This window comes from Micromesistius poutassou (assembly GCF_964030765.1).
Source record: "Micromesistius poutassou genome assembly, chromosome: 9".
Lineage (NCBI taxonomy): Eukaryota > Metazoa > Chordata > Actinopteri > Gadiformes > Gadidae > Micromesistius > Micromesistius poutassou.
The window spans coordinates 6,757,440-6,784,491 of NC_140279.1; the positions used below are offsets into that span (position 1 = coordinate 6,757,440).

General features: G+C 42.6%; 1 protein-coding gene across 1 annotated transcript in view; it reads left to right on the forward strand.

The window, feature by feature from the left end:
• Positions 1–7,281: 7,281 nt before the first annotated feature.
• The window catches only part of LOC311352788 (complement factor H-like), a 135,838-nt gene continuing 116,067 nt past the window's right edge, over positions 7,282–27,052 (forward strand). Inside the window, exons 1-6 of the mRNA XM_084472587.1 lie at positions 7,282–7,479; positions 7,769–7,930; positions 9,453–9,635; positions 10,219–10,410; positions 12,076–12,237; positions 14,793–14,861. Coding sequence (XP_084328713.1) covers positions 7,828–7,930; positions 9,453–9,635; positions 10,219–10,410; positions 12,076–12,237; positions 14,793–14,861 — 709 coding nt within the window. The 5' untranslated portion in view covers positions 7,282–7,479; positions 7,769–7,827. The remainder of the gene's footprint in view (positions 7,480–7,768; positions 7,931–9,452; positions 9,636–10,218; positions 10,411–12,075; positions 12,238–14,792; positions 14,862–27,052) is intronic.

The window sequence follows — 27,052 nt, forward strand, 5'->3', positions numbered from 1 at the left end:
TATGGAGCTATTACTGTTGCAATATTATTTGCAAATGCGTATCTCAATCTGTGTGTGTGTATTCAGATCTGTGTGTGTGTATTCAGATCTGTGTGTGCGTATTCAGATCTGTGTGTGTGTAATATGATCTGTGTGTGTGTATTCAGATCTGTGTGTGCGTATTCAGATCTGTGTGTGTGTGTATTCAGACCTGTGTGTGTGTAAAAAAAATCTGTGTCTGTATTCAGATTTGCAAGTGAAGACAAATCTGCAAGTGCATGCAACGATCTGTGAATGTGAACACAGATCTGTAAGTGTACATAGATCTGTAAATGTGTAAACCGATCTGTAAATGCGTACATAGATCTGTAAATGTCTGTCATCACTTACAACTCAGGCAGGAGCTCTCCATTGGCTGTGTTTTTACACGTGAATTTTGCAACACTTCTGCCGCGGCAGATCTGTGATCTGCAAATGTGTAGAAATGAGATTTGTCTGTGACCTCAGTGTTCCTTTGCCCTGAGCTCAGGCTCACAGGCTCACGCTGCCTGGCTGCAGTAGCAGTACCGCCTACACACCACCAGTCGGCGCGTAGCACCCAGTGATGATAAGCGTGTCACTTGGGGTCATTTCATTGCGCTCACGGTTGGCATTGTGTCGAGTGTATGGTCGGGAGGCAATACCATGAATTCAAGAGTGTTCGCTGTAAGTACAAGTTCATGTTTCAACAGTAAAAGTGACACGCTTATCATCACTGGGTGCTACGCGCCGACTGGTGGTGTGTAGGCGGTACTGCTACTGCAGCCAGGCAGCGTGAGCCTGTGAGCCTGAGCTCAGGGCAAAGGAACACTGAGGTCACAGACAAATCTCATTTCTACACATTTGCAGATCACAGATCTGCCGCGGCAGAAGTGTTGCAAAATTCACGTGTAAAAACACAGCCAATGGAGAGCTCCTGCCTGAGTTGTAAGTGATGACAGACATTTACAGATCTATGTACGCATTTACAGATCGGTTTACACATTTACAGATCTATGTACACTTACAGATCTGTGTTCACATTCACAGATCTTTGCATGCACTTGCAGATTTGTCTTCACTTGCAAATCTGAATACAGACACAGATTTTTTTTACACACATACAGGTCTGAATACACACACACAGATCTGAATACGCACACACAGATCTGAATACACACACACACATCATATTACACACACACAGATCTGAATACGCACACACAGATCTGAATACACACACACAGATTGAGATACGCATTTGCAAATAATATTGCAACAGTAATAGCTCCATATACATATATATAAACCAATGCAAACCACTTTTAGTGTATAATCCCATGAAAATTAGAATTGCTGTGTGTTCGATACCTTAGAATAAGCTCTTTATATCTAGATAGCGAGTGTGTCCTCTACTATAGAGCCAGCCATGTTTCTACAGATGGAAAAAGAGAGGATGTGTTTTTAATTAAGAATCATAATTGCTATCACTGCTATAAACCAGGCACAGTGTTATGGATGGGCCTGGCGGACCTAGGACCACCCACTGTTCAACAGGCCCACCCAAAACCTTTCTTAAAGGTACACTGTGTAGTGCTTTAAGTCATTCATTACCTGAAATCAACGTCTTCATTCATAAATAAGTCCTCATTGGTGTAAAATTATCTCTGCCAACAATCTCACTTATCCTCCTGAGCGAAGAATCACTTATCTGTATTTATATAGGACGGGAGAGCTCTACGGAGGCTTCAATGTCCTTCCGGTCTATAAAAAACTATGAACTGCCGAGAGGGACAAAAAGCACTATCCTATCAAGATTTTCTCTTGTAGCTGCCGATCGTCTTTGTCGTTGTGGTTGTGACTCTCGTTCTCCTCTTCCTCGTCGTCCTCCTCGTCATCCTCCTCGCCTAGCTCCCACCGATCCACTGCCTCTCTGTGCTCTCCCTCTTCCTCTCCCTACCGGCGTGGAATCGCCTGATGATGATCTCTGACAATGCACGGACATCGAAAAATAAACGGATAAAGAATGTTTCATTACTAATCAGCACATAGTTCATGCGTTGTAGTAGAGCAATAAACTCTAGCCTACTAAAAAAAAAAAAAATTGTCGTGTGTCAAGTGTCGCTATACTGCGACAGTAATGTTACCAATAAAAAACGATATAAACATGAGAACATAATTCACTATCTTGCTCGAGGAGTAATTACTCATACATGCTCACACTAATTATTCAATGCAGTTTAAAGTTTGTTTGAAATAACGTACCTCATCACCCGAAACAAAACTTGATGAAGTGGTGTTTGAAGACATGTTGTTGTCATAGCTTCTTGAAGCTTGACACATGCTGCCTGCCGTAGTTCCAACAGCTTGCAACGCACATTTGAAAACGCGAGGCGCTAGAGAGCATATTTGTTTGAATGCGAAATAAAATTGAACCACTAGGAGAAAAAATTACAGTGTACCTTTAAAAAAAAAAAAATTTTTTCATATATTTTAATTTTGAATTAGAATTATTAAATTAAGAAGAAGATTATTAAATTAAGAATGATTAAAAATCTGCAAATAATCAAGTGCCCTGTGAGTCAGTTTTGGTGAAAAAATGCTCTGGTGCTACTGTTTCACGCTGTTCTAGTGTGGTGGAGGAGGTGGGTGGGGAGGAACGACATGCTTTTGGCTCTTACTCATGACATTCAAATGACTCGCCTCTGATTGGCTAACAGCACTGTCCGTCACAGTAATAAAACCAATTAAACTTCCAGAGACTCAGAGAGAGGGAGAAGGAGAGAGAGAGACACACAGAGAGAGGGAGAGAGAACCACTGGGCTCCTTGGGGGTGTTCTCCTTCTGGTTGATTTAATACAGAAAGAAGAGCCCCCTCGGGGCACCGTGGCCGGAGCTGAGCTTCTGGACTCCCACGGTGCACTGTGGCTGGGGAACGGCAATTGAATACAGAAAGAAGAGCAACATTTACGCGGCTGTGCCCGGGCCGTGTAAATGTTGAAATAGTGGCAATGTCCAATCCAACCATTTCTTCCTCAACTCTTATTTCTTGGCCAAGAGATGAAACATTGATTTGTTATCGCCACAAATAGCACAGTGCACCTGTGTGAGACATAATCGTTGGTTGTAACTTGAAGAAGTGAAGTTTATTCTAAAAAACACACCACAGAGTGATTGGTGGTTTGGACTGTTGGAATCAGTGGAGTCTCAGCTTTCATATGATATATTGTTTGTGTAGATCAAGGATTTGCAACAATATAATTTTAATGTGCATGTGCACAGCTATGAAATACATACCTCATGTTGCTGCATGCTTTTCATTTAGTTTGGGGTTGTAATTGTCTGTCGGTTAGCTAACAATGGTTATGATCTGTGGCATAACTATCGGTAAGCAGGTACGTCAATCTTTGGAGGGCTCATGACATTCAAATGACTCGCCTCTGATTGGCTAACAGCACTGTCCGTCACAGTAATAAAACCAATTAAACTTCCAGAGACTCAGAGAGAGGGAGAAGGAGAGAGAGAGACACACAGAGAGAGGGAGAGAGAACCACTGGGCTCCTTGGGGGTGTTCTCCTTCTGGTTGATTTAATACAGAAAGAAGAGCCCCCTCGGGGCACCGTGGCCGGAGCTGAGCTTCTGGACTCCCACGGTGCACTGTGGCTGGGGAACGGCAATTGAATACAGAAAGAAGAGCAACATTTACGCGGCTGTGCCCGGGCCGTGTAAATGTTGAAATAGTGGCAATGTCCAATCCAACCATTTCTTCCTCAACTCTTATTTCTTGGCCAAGAGATGAAACATTGATTTGTTATCGCCACAAATAGCACAGGCACAAACTCAATACTGTCTTCCTGTGGGCCGTTGCAAGCCAAGGTGGGCGAGGCCATGAATACTAATACACCAAATTACGTCAGTTGGTGAGGCTTTTCTGATTCGTTAGTTTATGCGTCTATTTTCTTTCATTTGCTTATGCAGGCAATCAAGGTAGAAGAACATTTTCACGTTCAGCATGCATATGCATATGACCTATCGTATTTCAAAAGGAAGTACTAAATGGTTTCTTGGGGAATGACACCTTTTAGCCAGCACAAAACATATGAGTGTCATTTAGCCTACCCAGTTGTTATTTTTTAGCCTGATAAGTTAGCCATAAAGGCTTCTGAAATGCTTTGTTTTTGCAATGCAGCAAACTTTGTTGATATTGATGCTTGATCCGATTTGCGTTAAAGCGCCGTTAATCTTCGTGGATGACCTTGAATTGGCTCAGTCTGTTGCTAATGATATTGAAATATTGTTAAAAACTTTAAACAATTAAACAGAATTGTGAAATAGTCTGCCTCATGTTATATGAGCAGAACTAAACTATGTGGGAAATATTAGATTCCTGACCACTTTTACAGTCTATAGGCCTTAGGTCTATAGAGTGACACGCTAAAGCACAGCCAGGTATGGTGCGTTATGGAGAGAGCGATCGCGGATAGGTCCGTCCTATGCACCGAAACTTTTTACAATGCAACAAAATATTTAAAGAGCATCAAGTTATTAAAATCTATATTATGCACAGATAATATAACACTATATTAAACAGGGATTTGATAACCTTTTTCATTTAAGGACCATCCACAATTGGTCTGGCCGATCCACAACTGAAATCCTGGCACCGTGCCTGCTATAAACTAGTTTTTCAGAGTAAATAAATCTATTCAGGAATCTCATCACTTGAAACATGGCTACTTGATGCTATCTTGGACATTGCCATAATTTTCGAACCCCTAGTGGCACATTACAGGCCAGAAAAGAGCACCATAGCTAATTTACATTTATATTTAGCAGACACTTTTATCCAAAGCGACTTACAATAAGTACAGTACATTTGCCAGAAGAAAGAAAAAATATATATATTTCTGTCAGTACTGTAAGGATTTTCATTTTCATTCAACAAGTGCCAAGCATTTGCAATTACTAGGTTAACCCATTCCCAGTAGCAACAAAGATAGCTAGGATAAGATGCTACACAAGGTTAATACTTCTTTAGCATTTTGTACAAACATACAATAAGAGTGTGAGAGGGTTTTTTTAGGAGAGTAAGGAAGGAGGGGGGGGGGACAAGTGAGCCTTGAGTCCCTTATGGAAGCTGGTGAGCGACTTTGCAGTCCTGACATCGGCAGGACTTCTTACTATGTCGTAATAAAGGCAGATGTGGGGGGTTAAATACTCATCTAGCAGTAAGTATTTTACCTCACCGCTAAATGCCTTTAAGGCTTCAAACTGCACCTTTACTTCTTCATCACTTGGCTATGATACTACTTGGTTAGCGTGAATAAAGCTAGAACACAGCTTTATGGAGGATTTTATTTTCGTCTGAAAGAAATTGCAATTGTTTTAGAGTGAATACCACCTACTGAATTATCAGTTGGTAGCCTTACCATACTAAAAGGCCATAACACAACATAATATGTTACATGGGTCAATATTTGATGTCAATAAAGTGAAGTACAGCAAAGAGAGCGGTTTTAGTAGATTCGGGCAAAACCTCAAAATAGAATCAAATCAAAGGCAAACCAATGCAAAATTATGTATAAATATATAAATAATATAAACTTGATGAGACACAAACAGGTGGATATCCTGATAACCCATTGTACAATTTTGACAATTTACCCCTCAATTGAAAGGTCTGGGTCAATTAAATGACTTCAAGCCAAACAATCGCAATTGTACCATACAGCCACCAGATAGCGATGAAGGACAGGTGTTCTGTTTAAAGGCAATTTATTACCTTTGAAACCTTCTCTAAACCTTAAACCTTCTCTCCATGTTAGTGACTAACATGGATTTGTAAACACTGTGTTTAGCTGCAAAATGGTGCCCGGACACTAGCCTGGAAATCCAGACCCACATCTAGAAAGCTGTAGGGTCTGGCAACGAGTTATGAAAATGCCCCAACTCGAGGGGCGGCACCAAGCATGCATTTCAAAATATCACTGCTCGCAATTGGATAACGCTACGACCAATCAGAAGAATACAAGGGGTGACGTATCCAGACCAGCGGAGACAATAGATAAGACTCTTGCCGTATCCAGTCGGTAAAAAAGCGACGCTTTTGGCCCGCCTATATCAGATACACCGTGTCCAGAGGAATCGGGGAGTGAGTATATAAGTGTGTTTCAGATCAAGCATATGTTGAGTTGCCTCGCATAACATAATGCATTCTGGGATAAAAACGTCAGAAATGCTGGTGATGCATATGGTCTCAAATAAATGCAAACATAAGACACTCCCCTCAACATATCAAAAGTTGCCCTATTTGGTTGGAATTACCACGTGGAATATCCCACGTGAGAAATTACTTCTTTCAAAGAGGCGTGCCCTCTCCCAAACTATGCTCGTTCAAACTACGAGAAGTGCACCTGTGTGAGACATAATCGTTGGTTGTAACTTGAAGAAGTGAAGTTTATTCTAAAAAACACACCACAGAGTGATTGGTGGTTTGGACTGTTGGAATCAGTGGAGTCTCAGCTTTCATATGATATATTGTTTGTGTAGATCAAGGATTTGCAACAATATAATTTTAATGTGCATGTGCACAGCTATGAAATACATACCTCATGTTGCTGCATGCTTTTCATTTAGTTTGGGGTTGTAATTGTCTGTCGGTTAGCTAACAATGGTTATGATCTGTGGCATAACTATCGGTAAGCAGGTACGTCAATCTTTGGAGGGCTCCACCCACCCCAGTGACTTCATCTTACCGCCCGGGCCCTGCATTCAGCGCTAGTTCTAAATTTCAAACCCCCCCCCCCCCCCCCCCCACCGTCAACAATCCCACCCACCCGCAATCCCGCAACCCCCCCCCCCGTCAACAATTCCGTCCACCCGCAATCCAACACCCCGACTCTGTAGATTGTACAGAGTCTCACTCCGGCCAAAAACCAAAAAACATCCTGCTTATGGCCCCGTCGTTGGCTTGTTATGCCACTGGTTATGATAGACTAAAACTGAAGTATCTAATCTTTCTTGTGTGTCACGTGACTACTTTTTCATGTGTTGTGCCTGGGCTTTCAAAAAAATGGCTATGTGTCGACAATTGAAGTGAAATCATACTATAACTGTTTGATAGTTGGCATAAGCCTACACGATAAACCAATTTGAAGACCATAAGTGGCTGCAGTGTAGCCTAGTCTAATTCAGGGCTTTATCAGGCACAGACATCAATATGATAATATGACAATATTGCTTGCTGGGTAATGGCAATATTAATTTGTTATCTTACTTTTTGATTTTCAGGAGTGACATGTCAACTGCTGAAAGTGGGGGGAACCACTTATCTTGACGTAAATAAAGACAGATTTTTACCAGGAGAAACCGTTTTGGTGAAATGCAACCGAGGCCGCTGGTTTTCCTACTTTGATCAACGAACCCAGAAAACAATTAATTGTACAGAAAGTGGGGAATGGGATACAGATGCAATATGCCAAGGTAGGCAACATTATTTTCACGCATCAATTAGTTGTAAATGCATAAATGTTCTTAGGATTGTTGTCCTCTTATGTGAACCAACCAGGTTGTCTCGATCCTTCAGGTTTGATTGGATTGGTGTGTTGTTTTTTTAACAATTGTTTTGAAATTAAAGTAAACCAAATACGTTTACGTATGTGTGCAGTAATCTATATTGAGAACTATGTAGATGCCACATTGTATGTTTTGGGATAACAATCATGCACTACTATAAGTTCCCACTGAAACACAATTGTGCTTCTTTATTCAGAGATCAGATGTCAGGATCCAAATGACCCTAATTTGAAACAACGGCTTCCAAGCAAATGGATGGGTGGATATGCAGCATACCGGTGTAAAGAAGGCTTCACGCAAACTGATTATTGGGCTATATGCACGGAAAACGGATGGACACCAAACCCACTCTGTAAAGGTATTTTCATGGGGGATTTTTATTTATATGTGCATATTTAGTTATGTGTGGTTTCTTGCATTTTCTACATTGTTGTACAGGTCGGTCAACGTTCTCATAGACATTGACCTCGACCCTTCTACACAGGGTCAGACATATTGTAGAGAGACAGCTTATCCTATTGAATGTAATGTGACAGGAAAATGACTGAAGTACCATGCTTTAGCACCGGGGAAAGAGTGACTATAGTACAGAAAGGGTGAATTGATCAAAATCGGTTTAATTTATTAACTTTTTATAATGTCTATTTAAGCTGTGCTTAATAATTAGACCTAACTAGACAGGCTATTCACTGCTACTGTGTAAATAACCCAATTTCTACTACTCAAATAACACAATCTGGAGAATTTGAATTATTTCCACATATACGGATAATGGATGTGACATGACCTCCTTTTAGAGCAGTTTCACTAGCAATGAGGCTCCATGACAAGCAGCTGACAGCAGCATGATCCCCCTGAACATCTTCTTGTCAGACATGCAGGAAAATATTTTCGTCAGGGGGTTACAGTCTATGTAGAGTTTATAGAATTCTATAGATACTATGTTGCACAGGCGCTGTATTCTGCAGACCACTTTAAAACTCGTTTGTCATTGTTGTGTCAGGCTGTGAGTGTGCGTGCATGCTATGCTTAGGCTGATTGCAATCGTGTCAAGACAAATCTGATTGGCCAATACACATTGATAAATAAAATTACTAAAATTATCCCTCTCTTCATCCCATACCCCAAACATGACATACAAAATGTCATGGAACAGAAACAACAACCAGAGATATTTATAATATATATTCTATTATTATATTCTATTATTCTATTATATTATTATATTCTAATATAATATTATTATATTCTAATATCTATTATTGTCATTGCAGTTTTAAAGCTTCGCCACTAGGGGGTGCTGCAGCACCTGTCGCACCCCTACTTCCCGCGCCACTGTGTTGCTTCATAAATAGGCGTCAGTTAACGCCTATTCAGCAGGCAAATATTACTTGTGTGTGAGTGTCTGTACTGTGGTTGATTGTTGGTTTAAGCAGCCTCACCTGGCCCAAGTCACACTGATTAGACTCTGGGGCAGGTTGAGGCTGCACACCTGTTGTGCATTGAGTAATCAATGCACCAAAAAAAGGACATGTTTTTTTTTAATCCGAAGTGACAGTTAAGGCTCAGTACAACCAAAGCAATCACAATTAGATGACTACACAATTGCCAAGAGTGCAGAGTTTATGGAAGTTTAAAGCTACCTCAAGGTTCATCGTATTCTATTAAAGCCATTCAGCATAGTTTAACCCAGTGCAAAACCATCAGCCGTTAACATGAGTAGCCCAGGCAAGATTTTAGTGTTTTGTTTTTCTTGTTTTTCATTTTTTTCCACCTTGTTTGTCTTTTTTTCAGTTTGTTTCATCATCAATAGATGAGGAAATTTATATTTGGTTTTGGGTTAACATCGTGTGTGGCCTTTTTCTTTTTTTTTTCTTCAGTGAACACCCCCTGCAATTTACCGACAAGAGTAGAGAATTCAGTTATTATGGAGAAGAAACGGGAGGTCTACAATTCTGGAGCCGAAGTAACCTACGCATGCCGTACCAATTACAGAATGGAAAGAGAGATAACAATTAGATGCCGAAGTGGTCAATGGAGTCCAGGAATTCCTATTTGCAACCGTAAGTGTTTTTTTCTAATGGCATTGCACACAAATCTAGGATTTCTGGCAATGTGACAACTAAGGTCGGAACGGTGAGCCGGGACCGTTTACGTTTGCATCGCGGATTCGCTCTTTTTCAGAACCATTACTTCTAATTAGTTTGATTCAGGTGATATCTTTTTATCATTTATGCCTACATTGTTATTATGCTCTTAAAATACAACAATAATCTGAGTGATCTTCAAGTGATTAGAGGAAAACTCGTGCTTACTAACTGTGTACTATGTACTACTATGTACCGGGCGCTCTCAGGGGTTGAGTGGACATACACCCTGCCATGAATTGCACCCAAGGTCCATGATAGACGATTGAAGTGAAATACTATAACTGTTTGACAGTTGGCATAAGCCTACATGATAAACTTTAACACCTACATTTTTTTAAATTGTCCAAAGTTACTTTGACCCAATTTGAAGACCAGAAGTGGCTGCAGTGTAGCCTAGTCTAATTCAGGGCTTTATCAGGCACAGACATCAATATGAGGGCTATTGCTTGCTGGGTAATGGCAATATTAATTTGTTATCCTACTTTTTGATTTTCAGGAGTGACATGTCAACTGCTGCGATTGAGAGGAACCACTTATCTTGACGTAAATAAAGACAGATTTTTACCAGGAGAAACCGTTTCGGTGGAATGCGACCGAGGCCGCTGGTTTTCCTACTTTGATCAACGAACACAGAAAACAATTAGTTGTACAGAAAGTGGGGAATGGGATACAGATGCAATATGCCAAGGTAGGCAACATTATTTTCACGCATCAATTAGTTGTAAATGTATATATCTTCTTAGGATTGACATGAACCATCCTGGGGCCTCATGTACAAAGACTTGCGTGGATTTCTGACTAAAACTTTGCGGACGCCAAAATCTGGAAAGCTGCTGCGCACAAATAAATCCGGATGTATCAATCCTTGCGTAAGCACGATTTCACGCAGATTCTCTTTGTACATCCCAATTAACGTGAAATTGAGCGCACATGCACGAGCCCGTCTCTCCACCCAGTCTCCTCCCTCATTTAATATGCTAATTCGTACAAATAGGCCTGCAGTAGTGCGCTCGTTAGGAGAAAGGAGAACATGGAGAAAGGAAGAAAAAATAACTTTAGTGAATGCGAGGTGGAGGCGCTGATTTCGGAGGTAGAGGCCAGAAATAAGATCTTGTTTGGCTCTCTTTCCTCCAAAATCAGCACCAAAAGCAAAAAACTGGCGTGGGAAAACGTTGCCAAGTCGGTCACTGAGGTTGGGGCGGAAAGCCGAACTGTGGCTGACATAAAAAAAGTGGACGTAAAAAGAAAGGTCTCTGCCTACGGGAGAAGCGTGGGTCAGAGCGCAGCGGGGCGGAGTCTGGGAGCTCGCCCTATTTGAGCAAAGGGTGGCAGCTGTGATTTGGGATCGGCTCCTTTTTGACCAAAAAATCATAATAGTCGCGGAACACCCGTTAATTTTGAATGCGACCATCTTCTAACAAGGCCAACACTGCCATTGTCAACATATCGATTATTGCCACATTTTGCGCATGCTTTTATATTCTCATTTATTTGGATGCATGCTGACGATAGGTTGTATCCATACACCCAATGTGTCAATAATATGTACATAATTCGAAATTGGCCGACTGGTTCATTGATGGATTGATTTTAAGTAACAATGGCTTGTGCTTACTCCACTCAACATCACATAATAATATTGCAGTCAAGAATTTCACAACAAATGTGTGAAGAGAGATCATATGTCATGCGTGGTCCGGAAAATATGTAACGTTTAATAAACAAGCAATCACTGAAAATAATATTGCTGGGGCTTCCTTTTAATTGCAATATTGACAATTTAGTTTTATGGGTCTGTTTAAGTTTAGCCTAACAACAGTGTCATATTATGCGTCTCGACAACAATAACGCATGATTGAAGCGCATTTAAGATCACGCATTCCGACGTTCAAATCCACTTTGAACTCGCCTCATATTGCAATATTACTTCTTGACTCGTGATCGCGTAGGCTTAATGTTGTTGCGCTGCATTGCCTCTATGTGCCGCCAACTGACAAAATGCAGCAGAAATGTGCGTAAGCCAGGCATTTAGTTTGCGTGGAGAACCGCACTTTCTCACGTCAAGTCAGTCTTTGTACATCCGAACGTTTGCGTGAGTTGCTTACGCAGCTTTTTTGTGCGTAAGCAAGCTTTGTACATGAGGCCCCAGGTCATCTCGATCCTTCAGGTTTGATTGGATTGGTGTGGTTTTTTTGTAACAATTGTAATCAAATGAAAGTAAACCAAATAAATTTACATAAGTGTTCAGAAATCTATATTGAGAACTATGTAGATGCCACATTGTACGTTTTGGGAAAACAATCATGCGCTACTATAAGTTCCCACTGAAACACAATTGTGCTTCTTTATTCAGAGATCAGATGTCAGGATCCAAATGACCCTAATTTGAAACAACGGCTTCAAAGTAAATGGAGGGGTGATCATGCAGCATACCGGTGTAAAGAAGGCTTCACGCAAACTGCTAATTGGGCTACATGCACGGAAAACGGATGGACACCAAACCCACTCTGTAAAGGTATTTTCATGGGGGATTTTTATTTGTATGTGCATATTTAGTTATGTGTCGTTCCTTGCATCTTCTACATTGTTGTACAGGTCGGTCAACGTTCTCATAAACATTGACCTCGACCCTTCTACACAGGGTCAGACATATTGTAGAGAGACAGCGGCTCCTGTTGAACGTAATGTGTCTTGCTTCATAAATAGGCGTCAGTTAACGCCTATTCAGCAGGCAAATATTACGTGTATGTCTGTACTGTGGTTGAGTGTTGGTTTAAGCAGCCTCACCTGGCCCAAGTCAATGTCAATGTCAATGTCAATTTTATTTATATAGCACATTTCATATGGCAAGCATAAACTCAATGTGCTTCACGATAAAAGCAAGATGCAATACATGTTGAGTACATATTAAAACAAACAAAAAGTTAGTGCATATTAAAACAGAAGTCAATTTGTTAAGACAAACAAACAAACAAACAAAAAAAACAAACAAAAAAAAAAAAAAACTAATTAAAAGCTTGCGAGAACAGGTATGTTTTAAGATTGCGCTTAAAAGAAGATGTGGTTGGAGATGTGCGGAGTTCAATGGGCAGAGAGTTCCATAGTGTTGGACCATAAAAACTGAAAGCACCTTGAGCTAATTTTGAATGTATACGTGGAATATTGAGAAGAGATTTACATGAGGATCTGAGGTATCTGTCAGGTGTGTACTGGGTGAGCATGTCAGAAACATAGGGTCACACTGATTAGACTCTGGGGCAGGTTGAGGCTGCACACACCACAGTTTATGGAAGTTTAAAGCTACCTTAAGTTTCACTGTGTTCTATTAAAGCCATTCAGCATAGTTAAGCCCAGTGCAAAACCATCAGCCGTTAACATGAGTAGCCCAGGCAAGTTTTTAGTGTTTTGTTTTTCTTGTTTTTCATTTTTTTTCCACTTCATTTTTCACTTCATTCATCATCAATAGATTAGGAAATGTATATTTGGTTTTGGGTTAACATTGGACAATTCCGGTATTTTGAACATTGAGCCCCATTTCTGGTTTTTCTAGGATGAAATAGAGTGGTTGACACTGAAATTTTGACTATTGGTCCTGTCTCGGGTATTTGGCTCATTTAGAATTTCCCCTGCCTGCTTCAGAATGGCTGGCTATGGGCATTCACAAACCTGTCCTTAAAACAACCCTAAACGTTTGTTTTTAGAAATGTGCAACTCACCGAGTGGTTAATGGTGTTTGTTGATGTTCCAAATCAAGTGTCATAGTGAAATACAGTTTGTCGTGTTTTATTTGGCATTTTGTAAATCCCATTGAAACGGAACCGGACCGGTACCGGAAACGGAAATGGGGCTGTTTACGTTTGGTTGTATTTTTGCTCAGTATCAACAGTAGGGCTAGAGCGAGCGAAAAGACTACAACCAGCCCCCCTTTCTGTTTCAGGTCAATGAGCAATGAGTCTTCCAACAGAAGGATCAATGGATTTACAAAATGCCAAACAAAAGAGAGTATTTTCAGACAACTTACTACTTTTACTCCCCACAATATAGAACATTCTACTCCTTACACGCTGTCATCGTGGCCGAGTCTAGGCAAAGCCCCAAGTAGATTAGCCGATGACTAGGGAGCGGAAAGCTCTTACCCAGTTGATGGCGAAACCCAAGAAGGAGAGATGATTTATCACTGTCATAGGGTCTCTTCTCACAGCTTCCCCTGAATGGCACAGAAGTAGATTGTCGAGATAAAAATAAAGATAATATTTGCTTGACTCTTGAGCGGCCCCAGCACCACCTCCACAAACTACCAGAGTGATTTAACTTTTTTTTATTTTTAAGTGTATGTACTTCTAAAGAAGGAAAAAAACTCATGTCACAACTGTCCAAAGTTTCTGACCAGATTTTAAGAAATGAAGTGGGCTACAGTTCTGCCCTTCTAATACAGGACTTCTCGCTCAATTAATTAAATGAAATCAATTAAAATGGCCGCTGTTGCTTTGGGTATTGTCACTATTAATTCAATTTGATATCAATTTGATTTGCAGAAGTGACATGTCAACTGCTGTGAGCGAGAGAAACCACTTATCTTGATGTGCAAAAAGGGAGAATTTCATCAGGAGAAACCGTTTCGGTGAAATGCAACCCAGGCTTCTGGTTTTCCTCTGATCAGCGATTTAACTTTACAAGACACAGGCAGAGATTGTGTAATGTCCGTGTGGATATAGTTTCAAAATCTCAGAGGTGCATGACACACAGCCTATTACTGTATGAAACGTGCGCAATACGTTATTATGTCTTTCTTGGTTCGTGGCGGCTCGCGGGGTTGGACTCCCACGCACGCTCTCGTATGGGAAGCTGAATGGCAATGATGCAGCTAACTACCATAAAGGAAATCACTTCCAGCTGGCAGAAGACATAAGGCACAAAATGAAGAAGTGCAATAATCGGCGTAAACATAATGCTTTTTTACGCATTGTTTCCAGATTAATCGCAAGCGTTAACACTGACAGGAAGCCCTTATACATCTATATCTATATATAGATAGATATAGATATAGATCTATGACATTCTGTTTTATAGCTGATGGCTCTGAACTGGAGAAGGTGGAGGCTGCGGTCGTGCCTGGGTCCAGTGCAACAACCACGGCAGGTGAGGAGCATCACAGCTGTGACCCACAAAATTCTACGTCCGAACCAGAGGGAGTATTCACCCACACAGAAAATGCCCCTCATTAAGTGTGTCAAACAACTTGTTTGTGCTAAAAATTTACTGCTGTGATAATGTGACGTCAGACTCTGCAGTGGGAGGTGCTGAAGTGCAGAAATCCCGCCTTCCAGCGGTTAGCCACGCCCTCAAACGAAGCTGTTCACAGCGGGGGGTGCGTGGAGTACGGTTTGTTAGCTTTAAAAACTTGCGGGAGCTCCAGGGTAACTCCCTCCGTCTGCTTTTCTGTGCATATGGTCTCAAATAAATGCAGACATAAGACACTCGGTTGGAATTACCACGTGGAATTTCCCACATGAGAAATGACTCCTTTCAAAGAGGCGTGCCCTCTCCCGAACTATGCCCTCTCCCAAACGATGCAGATCTTCTCAAGTCTCGTGCATGCATGCGCTCAAATGCAGGCGATCTGAAACACGCCTTATTGTTCGTTCCCAGAGTGACTCGCTAAGCAAATTCAAATTGTGCTCTCGCGAGAACTCCCAGACACTAGATCAGGGCTATTCAACCTCCTTAACAAGTGGGCCAAAAAGGAAAACCACTGGGGGTTCAGGGGCCACACATAGAGTAAAACTATGTCAATGAATCGCTACAAATAAATCTTACTTAAAGTAGTGTTAACTTAATAGATATAGTACTATTACATGGAATAAACTTGGCAGACGCATTCCTTTCTTCTTCACTTTTAATTGTATCATTATAACATTTTTTGTTAATAAATATTTGTCGGTCCGTACGCTTTTGAATTGGCGATTTTTACAATCAATCATAAGTTTTTTTGGCTTGGAGACACATCTTGAAGCGTGTTGTTGCAAGTGACTTTCTCTGTGGCCCGCCAGCAATAAATGCAACTTGAACTTGACTGAGCCAATAGCAGGTGCAGACAGAGCCTTATATGCATGTGTATGACAGATTTAATGGATTTGTTTTATTTATCATATTACATTGTAATATGATAAATTACGGAGCCGCCGAAGTGACATGAAGGAAAATAAAAAAGACAAAAAAAGACATACTAACATACGTACTGGGGACAAACAATGACATAGTTTTGCGAGATCTTCAGTTTGTTTTGCGAGATCTTGACTTTGATTTGCGAGATCTTGACTTTATTTTGTGAGATCTTGTGTTTGTTTTGCGAGATCTTGACTTTGATTTGCGAGATCTTGTGTTTGTTTTGCGAGATCTTGATCCAGCCTCGCCAGACCCACACGCACATTGCACTCTGCACGGCGAACCGCTGGTCTGTGTCCCCCTCGGGAGCGGGTCCACGGACTCCAGCCTCGCCAGACCCACACACACGCACTCTGCACTCTGCAGCATGGCGGAGCGCTGACCAACGTGAACTCTCACTCGGGAGCGGGTCCGCGGACTCCAGCCTCGCCAGACCCACATGCACATTGCTGGTCAGCAATGTGCTGGCCAGGGTCTGGCGAGGACCCTTTTTAGGCTGCACGCGCAGCCTAACTCTAGCCCCAGGAAAGGAGCAAAACAAACGGCAAAACACTGGTCCATGTCCCCCTCGGGAGCGGGTCCGCAGACTCCAGCCTCGCCAGACCCTGGCCAGGTCAGCAATGTGCGTGTGGGTCTGGCGAGGCTGGAGTCCGCGGACCCGCTCCCGACGGCGACACGTGTCCCCCCCCCTCCAGCCTCGCCTCTCCAGCCTTTGCAGAGCCGCTCCCAAGGGGGTCTCGCCCTCCCACCATCTCCAGGGCACATCCACCACCCCGATCGCCAGCCGGCCCTTTGAGCCCAAATCAAACTCAAGATCTCGCAAATCAAAGTCAAGATCTCGCAAAACAAACTCAAGATCTCGCAAAACTATAGTCAGTGTTTGTCCCCAGTACATTTTTTTTTCTCTCCTTCATGTCACTTCGGCGGCTCCGTAATGGAAGCCCATTCCTGCCAGTGATAAAAAAGAAAATCCCCATTGTAAGTCATAATTATGAGAATTAAAATTCATAATTAAATAAAAAGTTTCAATTAAGAGTCAATTATGAGATAGAAAGTAAAGTGCATGCGCTCCAGTAGCGCTGTTTTCAAAGGTCTCTTCATCGTCACCATCATCGCTGGCATCCCCAACCATGCTTAAATTAACTAAACAAATTAGATCTGTTCGTGTAGCTTTGACAAACAGATCTAATTTGTTTAGTTGTAATGGTGTACTTATTGAAAGACTTTAACAAAAGTAACCATAGCTGTAATTCTTACCTTATTTTATTTTTTATTTTTTTATTATACCGTGAGGAGAAAAATATTAGATTTTATTTTGAAAGCGCAACACAGCGTCTTGTCACCGGTGTTTTGTGCCCCTAACTGTGCGTTCACACCAAAAGACACAATTTTCGCCTGTTCGCGCGAAGCTGCGTATGTTGTCGCACGACTCAGCGAAATCTGTCGCTGTGCTTAAAGACCGGGTAAACCAAATTCAGTATTTTTCTTCTTATCATATTAATTAGGCCTTAAATGTGTCCCTCAAAACATGTAAAAAATATTTTTCCCATTCATCATTTCCTTGAGGAGCTAGGCCTCAGAGAATGTTCTGTGTGCAGGTTTAAAATGGGCGGGTCTACATCGAAGACCGCGTTACGTAAAGCGGCCATACTCACATAAACCCGCCCCCTGCTGCCCTCTAGGTATAAATACATTAACCGCGCACTAGCATTCTGTGGTTTCACCCGTCTATGGTTTTACCGCTCACGAGTCTGGTTTGAATTGTCAGTTTGCAGCTAGCTTGCCCGTTGGACCTCTCCGGTGATGGGCGTGGTTTCCTGGCCTGCAGCGCACACGCCCCCACCGTCCTGAGCCAGGGATTACTGCTCATTTTTCATCAACTTTGAAGCATAATTTTATATACTTCGCGATTTTTTTAGTCCTTCAAATTTGGCAGGATGGTTAATAATATATTTTCCTGTGGTATTATAAACTCAAAACCCATAATTATTTTTGGTTTACCCGGTCTTTAATGTGTGCACTGAAACGTGTTGCGGGGCAAATTTTGTCGCAGAGCATTTTGCCCGCCAACGGTCATTCATGCCAATTCATTCTCATCAACCATGGCCGAGATCACCACTATTGCGTGTCTGTACCTGTTGTGGAAGAGGGAGAGACGCCGGAATGCCCATTGTTTATGGGTTAATAATATAATCTGGAGGCGCACACCGCTTTGTGCCGTGATATTATATATATCGTATATATTATATAGATATAGATATTTATATATAATATATATTTATATACTTTATATACTTTCTCCTCCTCAAGCTGCGGTTCACTGCTGAGTGCAGGGAACGGTTGGTCCAGGGCGATGTATATTAACAGGGGGACACATGCATATTATGAACACAAGTCGACAACGATAATGTATACAATACTGGTAACAAACGATGTTTGTTAATGTATTGCCGCATATCATTAAATAGACCCACAGTTGCGGTCGGTTCCGAACGGTTGGCCCAGCCGGCTGAACGGTGATTGGCTGTTTTACGTTATTTCACCCAGGGAGTGAACTGATTGGCTGTTACGTGACGTCAGCCAGGGAGTGAACGCTGATTGGCTGTTTTACGTTACTTCACCCACGTTACGAACAGTCAACACTGATTGGCTGTCTCACCGCGAGTGCTGCGAAAGAAGTTGAAATATTTAAACTTCTGCGAAATCTGTCGCTCATTCGCGCGACAAATCCACGTGAACGTGCCCGCCCGTTTTGGGGAAAACTGTCGCCCCGTTAATCAAATCTTGTCGCGGGTCCCGGCGACAAAAAATTTCGCCCGATACGCGTCTCTACGTTCACTTTGCATTGAAATGTGTCGCGGGGCGAAGTGCGGTGTGAACACACAGTAAAGGAGCCTTCAAGGCAGCGCGCAGGGTTGTCCCGGTTTCCACCAACCACTATGAAATGTCCCCTTGTCCGCGATTACATAGCCAACGTGGTCTAATTATAGCCCGATCATTAACTAAAAACCACATAGAAACATTAAAGCATCCAACATATGATTTCAACAATGTGTGAGGGCATACGCAACAGGGATGGACGTACAGTGGAATGCTGATGGAAAACCAGCGGACGAGCGCTGGGCGGAGATGTTTGCGCATTTCAGAAGCAGGGAGATTCGGTACAAAAATATGTCTAAATTGTCAGTTTGCCGTGTGTCTGCCTGGCACTAATGCTCCCGTTGAGCTGATCTTTCCATCATGAGCAATACTTGGACTGACGAGAGAAACCGCATGACCGTTCCCACCTGAAAGGCGTTGCTTGTTACAGGGGCCAATTCCACAGCAGAAGAATCGATTTTGGAGCAAAGTCACTCCTCAAACAGATATGTGTAGGCTAATTTGAAGAGCGTCTGTCTCTGAGCTCTATGAGGTTGACCCCACACACACACACACACACACACACACACACACACACACACACACACACACACACACACACACACACACACCTATGCTTTGTTCAAAATTTTCTGAAGCTTCAGGCTAATTCATAAAAATAGATAGTTCCACACGACACTCATTCAATGTATTTTCATATTTTCTCATAAATGTGTAAATAGTCCTACCAAAAACATTTATGATTTTTTTTCCCCATCAGCTTTGTTGTGAGCAGTAGTCCTATAGGACAGTGATCATGATTTGCCTCAATATCAGAATAACACCCATAGGACAAATAGCAATGGTGGGTGGAATGCCATAAAGTAGGTCTGTATATGTGTTACACCACTCAGACAACGACAGTGTATTTTAGTTCAGTTTAATTACTTCGAGAGTCAGCATCATCACCAGAACAGCAAGGTCAAGTTCACAAGACTGCGAGCACCACGTTAATTTCCGGCTCCCCCTAACCTCTGAACCTTGACTTCTTCTGAAGGCCATCTGCTGGCGAGATGACAGTGAATTACTCACTGGAAATAAAACTATCAACTATTAAATTAGTAATTCTGTGTAAACAAAACAAAATACTTTTAAAGGGGTATTTCCAGGTGCTACATTCCTCCCCTGCAAAATAAAGGTTGTTTTTTTCTGATCTCAGTCCTTTTTCTCGGGTGACACACTTAATGGATATTTAGTACTTAGTTCAAAGTTTTACTGTGTCCATATTTCTCTTTACAACAGTCTATATTGAACTTACAAACAGTCTTTCAGTAGTATCCCATGGAAACAAGTGAAGGATTAACCAGATGTGGTCCAAACATCCATGGAAGTGGCCAAGTCGTACAGTATTGTCCATAACCTGAGGTCAGTGCATTTACATACAGTGGGTTAGTGGGAAGCCCCACCACACGATGCGTTGGATGACCTAATGAGTCATACGTCAGTGTTTCCCTGGGTCGTCTTTCCCTCTGTGAACGACGAGGTTGCATGTCAGTGAGTTCTGGCTCCTGGTGACCAGGACAGTCTGCAGTTGGAACTGTCTGTGGCACCTCTTCTGTGTCAACCCTAGTAAAATCAATTCCAGTAGTGTCCTTGTCCACAAGCACTGGGGCTGGAGTATCCTCCCTGACCTCCTCTGCGTCAGCCTCAGGTCCAGGCTGAAGTATTTCAGGAGCATTTTGAGGTACAACATTTTGCTCTCCAGTCTTGTGGTGCTGGTGCCTCAGTCTATTAGCCCAGTAGTATTCATCCTCACTTGAGCTCTCTGAGTCCTCGGATGTATCTTTTGTTTTGTTCTTCTTGTGTCTCTTTGCTTTTTGAACAAGCTGATTTTGTCCAGTTTTATTTTCTAGTTCCTGCAGTGGCAAAGCATCACAGGGCATTAACATATTACGATGGAGGATTCTGACTCTCCCTGTGCCACGTAAGGACTTGACTTCATAAACTGGGCTGTCTTTCCCCTTTTGGGAGACCACAATGTGTATTTGCTTTTGCCAATATGAGCGCAATTTCCCAGGCCCTCCTCGTTCTGACATATTTCTGACAAGGACTCTGTCACCTGGAGAAAGCACTGCACTTTGCTTCTTTTGATCATAGTATGTTTTTCCTCTTGCTGTAGTCTTTTTGATCGTTTTGGATGCAATGTCATATGCTTCTTTCATTTGTTGCTGCCATTTTTTAGCATATTCCTCAAGAGAGTTACATCCTTCCTCCTCACTTATCCCAAATATCACATCAATCACATCAATCTACCAAAAAGCAAATAGAAAGGAGAGTAACCCGTTGCTTCACTAGTCGTACAGTTGTATGCATGTACAACTTTGCCCACATAGTCACTCCAATTTCCCTTCTTCTCCTCATCCAAGGTCCGCAGCATAGATAACAATGTACGATTAAATCTTCCAGCTGGGTTCCCTTGAGGGTGGTAAGGAGTTGTTTTAGAGTTTGCAATGCCTGTGTTTTTTTGCAGTTGTCTGAATAAACTCTCTGCCTTGATCATGGTGTATTTTAGCAGGGAAACCATATTTCAGGGCAAAATCATTAAAAATCTTATCTGCTGCCGTTTTGCCTGATTTGTTACGGGTTGGGTACGCTTGAGCAAACTTGGTAAAGTTGTATAGAAATGATCTCAAATGGTGCCGTAGCAGGTATATGCAGGGGCGTACTTAGTCATTTGGGGGCCCAAGGCAAAATTCTCGTTCTGCACTGTGTGTGTGTGTGTATATATATATATATATATATATATATATATATATATATACACAGTGCAGAACGAGAATGTGGAGGGCCCCAATGACTGGGTTTGCCTTGGGCCCCCAAATGACTAAGTACGCCCCTGCATATACCTGCTACGGCACCATTTGAGATCATTTCTATACATATTCTATATATATATATATATATATATATATATATATATATATATATATATATATATATATATATATATCTCTGCTTCATTTTCTCAACCCACACCAACTAGTTTGTTCTGGTAACGTCTTCCTGAATCAAGCCTGGACATGCACAGTAACATGGAATAGTCCATTGCATGAGAAGGGAGGGGGGGGCAGTCAAAAGATCATGATAGATTAAGCATTTTTATGGATTTTTAAGTGCGCGAATTAAGACAAAAAAAATAATTGCTTTAAATCGAAGAAAACTTTGTTTGGGGGCCCCTGGAAATCTCGGGGCCCCAGGCAATTGCCTGTGTTTGCCTAATGGTAGGTCCGCCCCTGGGTATATGACACATGGGAGCTTGGGTGTGGACTGCAGGTTTCTTTTGAATGTTACATCTACACACTTTTGTAATAAAAAACTCAATGTCCTTCTGCATCCCAGGCCAATAGAACCTCTGTCTAGCCAGGTGTAAGACCCGTTCCACCCCCAGGTTACCCATTTCACAGTGAAGGTATTTGTAAATCAACTCTTTATACACTTCAGGAAGTACGTTTTGCGTTTTAACAACCCCTCTTGAGAAACAGTCTTTTCCACTCATGTAAAAGTTGTATCCCTCTTATCTTGTCTGGTTTCTCTCCAGACTTTTTCAGCTGGATCGCATAGGAAATGGCAGTGTCTTGCATCTGTGCCTTCAGCAGCTCCTGCCGTGTTATCTTTATGTCTGACTGGATATCGGCAGCTATTTCTTGAACATGTGGGCTGCACGTAATGGCTGAGATCCAGTTTACATCGTACTCTTTCTGATTTTCAACTGCAGTGAATATTGTACCCAACACCTCGGGGCCACACTGCTCTGTGCATTCACACATTAATGCATCCATACTCAAATGTGCCCGGGACAGGAAGTCTGCGTCCGTGTTTACTTTCCCCGGACAATATTTTAATGACAAGTTAAAGTCAGCCAGCTCGGACACCCAGCGATGTCCTGTTGCAATTAATTTAACTGTGCTCAGGACATAAGTAACAGGGTTATTATCGCTGTACACAGTTACAGAGGAAGCATAAAACAAATAGTCTCTAAACCTTTCTGTAACCTCCCACTTGAGTGCTAAAAACTCCAGTTTTCCTGAATGTAGTTGATCGTTTTTTTCTGCTGGTGTCAATGTCCGTGAGCCATAGCCGATAACTCTCAGTTTGCCTCCCTGTCTCTGGTAAAGGACTGCTCCCAGCCCCTCCTCGGAAGCGTCAACATGCAAAATATATGGATCCTCAAATCTGGGATAAGCCATTACAGGTGGGTTAGTCAAGACATCAACAAGATAGGTCAATGCTTTTTGGTGTGTGTCAGTCCACTCTATTTTTTTATTCGGAGGGGGTTGTCCTGCCCTCGCTGATTGAAATTTTGACTTAGATTTCGTACTCTGGTTTATGTCTGATGAGAGCAGGTCATACAGGCATTTTGCCTGACGGGAAACTGTTTCCCACAGACCAGGTAGCAATGTGTGGTGGATTTGTTGACGGGGGGGGAGGCGCGATTACCGGCTGGTGGAGTTGTTGACGGGGGGAGGCGCGATTACAGGCTGCCGGAGTTGACGGGGGGCGGGGGGGTATTATCGATAATAGAAAATGCGCGGATCATTTTATTTCTCGTGTGTCTCGTTTTTCGCCTGTGCCTAAAACCGCCGCTGCTTATAATGCTTACGTTATAACCGCTGGTGGAATTGTTGAGGGGGGGGGGGGGCAGTTGGGTTGCGGACTGGATTGATGACGGGGGGGGGGGGGGGAGAGGGCACGATTACGGGCTGGCGGAGTTACATTTAGAAATTGTGTTAAAGTAAAAATAACTAAGAAAAGCGGAATCAATTTGTGGCGCTCGTTGTTCATTCTGTGGCGCAGCGCCACACATTGGCCTATGTGTAGGAAACACTGGGAAAAATCCTGCATGTAACTCCTATAATAACCCAGGAATCCTAAGAGTTTACGGAGCTCTCTGATGTTTGTAGGTGGTTTTGTTTTAAGCGCTTGTACTGCAGCTATCTCTTTATTATCCATTCTGTAGCCGTCAGCTGAGATCACTTTTTCAAGGTAACGCACACTATTTTTGAAAACGTCACATTTATCCGGCCTCAGCTTGATTCCCCAGGCTTGTTGACGTTTTAAGACTGACCTCATATCCTCAACATGCTGAGAGAATGTTTTGCTGTACACTAAGACATTGTCTAAATAAGGAATACATATCTTGTCTCTGAGTCCTTCGAGGCTCTCTTCCATACTGCGTTGGAAAGCTGACGGTGCATTAGTGAGGCCAAATGGGATTCGGTTCCATTCGTACAACCCCCATGGGGTTGTGAAGGCTGTGCATTTCCTGGAGTCCGCGCTAATGTTACCCTGGTGGTAAGCTTTGCCCTGGTCCAGTACACTGAACCAAGCGTTCCCAGCCAGACCATCAAGTATTTCCTGAATGCGTGGTATCCTATCTGGGATTGTCTTTTTATTAAGCCCCCTGTAATCCATACATAGTCTCAGGCCTCCGTCTCGTTTTCTCACGCAAACAACTGCAGATGCATATGGGGAGGTGGATTTGCGGATGAAACCTTTCGTTAACAAGTCCTGTATGTGAGCTTTTACCTCCTCATACAATGGTCGTGGTATGGCATTATATGTTTTAGCTACTGGGGTATTATCAGTAAGCATAATGTCCATCTGTAAGTTTTTAATAAAACCAACCTCATCTTTGTCCCTTGCAAATACACTTGACTCTTCTCTGAGCATTTGTTTAACAACTGTTTGTTGTTCACTGGTCAAGTGGTCCAAGTTGACAGGTGGATCCCACTGTTTGTCTTTGGAATCACTCAGTGACTTTTCTGTGGTAGAATTAAGTTGAGCCGGGGCATTTTCGACAACTACTGCATTAACATGGTGCTCCTCTGGGTACACGGGATAACATTCTGTTATTCTCTGTATGCTCCCTATCATAATTTTACCTGGCATCGAGATGTCATGCTGTGTGGCATTTCTGACACAAATGTTAACTTTACGCAAGGAGCAGGAAATGTTTACCGGCTGGCAAGTGATTTCCAATCCCTCCTCTAACAAAATATTTTCTTCGGGTTCAAAGAGCATTTCAGCATTTACTTTGATATCTGTTTTTACAGGGCAGCTAATGCACTTGACTTGTCCCCCTGGAACTACAATGGGCGTGCGTCCTGTTCTGACTGGGTAAGTAACATTGTCATTGGTAGCTTCCTGAATCAGATTTAGGAGTGCCTCTGCCTTCCCTGAACCTAGTCTTAGTGACTGTCTGAGCAGAGCTACTTTTTCACTGGGCTGCACCTGGACTTTTTGATCTCATTATTTCCACAATGGCATTGAACCCTATTATTGGTCTTTGTACTACGTCACTGCTCACTAGCACTGGGACTATTACTTCATCAGACTCTGATGTTTGACCTTTTGGGTCACACAGATTGGGACTAACCTCAACCCATCCCTGAAAGGGAATCTTTGAGCCATTGGCTGTTCTTAAATCCAGAATTTCCTCACCCTTTAACAAGTCACTGATTGATGGATGGATTTTTGCATCAGGTAAGTTTTGGGATTTCCATGCCTCACTCATGACTGATACTTGTGCCCCTGTGTCCCACAGACCTAAAGTCTTAACCTTATTCATTTTGCACCAGACTAGACGAGTGCCCTCTCATTTTCATCATATTGCGCAACCTGTGTTGCCGTTTGACAAGCCTGTCATGATGGACTGTGAACACTGGCTTTGGACTAGCTCTTTGTTATATTTCAGGCCAGATGGGCACGCTCAGATGCAGACAGTACCTTTTGGCGTAGATCCAGCACTCTGACCAGAAAATCTAGTGGTGTTTCCCCAGGTCCCTGCATAGCTTTTGTCAGTTGTTGGTACAATGCAGTTGCATCCTTTTCTGCATAGTGGGCTCTAAGTATTTGTCTAAGGGTAGCAAGGGTGAGATTATTTTTCCCCTCCAAATAACTCCTCAGTTTCAGCCCAGGCCTCACAGCACGAATAACTGCTACTACAATTTCAAATTCAGTATAGCCTGTTCCTAGCCCACTTTCAATCTGATGTTCCAGGCTACTAAAACTAAGAGTGTCTTTTGAGGTTGACTCACCCACATGTCCATTTATTTTGAAGTCCTTTCTGAACCCTGAGTCAACTGTTTCAGATTCCTTGGAATTAACATCAGTGATGATCTGAGCTGGTCACACCATATTGGTGTGGTCACAAAGACAGCTAAACAGCGGCTCTTTTTTCTGCGGCGACTGCGGAAATTTGGCATGGATTGCAAAATACTGACCAATTTTTACAGATGTACCATAGAAAGCATTCTTACCGGTGGCATTACAACATGGTATGGTAACAGCAATGCCCAGGACAGGAAATCTTTACAAAGAGTGGTCAAATCTGCACAACGTATTACAAGGACTGTGTTACCATCCATCCAGGACCTTTACAGCCAGCGCTGCAGGAGAAAGGCCAAGCGGATCATTTCTGACCCTAGTCATCCCAGCCACAGTCTTTTCTCCCTCCTGCCTTCTGGAAGACGCTACAAGAGCATAAGGACTCATACCAGCAGATACAGGGATAGTTTTTACCCTCATGCCATCAGGATGCTGAACTGTCCTTGAACATTATTATTTTTTATTCTACCCTTTTTCTCCATCCTTAACTCCAGTATTTTATTTATTCTTTAAGTTGAACAGACATTTGAGCACAACAATTTTCAATACTGATAAATTATGATTTATGAGTACTTGATAAATAAAAAACTTGAACTTGAACTTGAACCCCCTTGAAGAAGCGTAGTAGCTGTTGCTCATGGACTCTCTGCCTCCGCGTTGAGTCTCATTGTGCCGCGCTGTCTCCAGGGCTCCTCCTTGTTCCAGCAGTGACAGAGATGGTGTGCTGTCTCCTCGTTGTCCTTCCGACGCAGGCTGTGCCGAGTGAGCTGCTCCCCCGTCACCAACCACATGTGTGGCGAGTGCCGCTGCTCCCCCGCCATCGGCCGCTGCTGTCCCGCCATCGGCCGCTGCTGTCCCGCCGTCGGCCGCTGCTGCTGCTCCCGCATCCGCGTAGTATGTCACCGGGTTGCCTCGCAGAGTGTCAAGGAGGTCGTTCAGTTGCAAAAGCACAGTCATGCCTTCATCCTCTTCCAACAATAACTCAGTGCTCTCACAAAAGTTGATAACGTGCTTAACCAGTGCACGGCGAATTTTACCTGTAATGTCTGCTGAGCCTTTGTGTTAGCAGTATTACACTCTCACAGCGGAATAATTATTCTAATACATGCCTTCTCTTTAGCCGTCAACTGGTGTAGTTT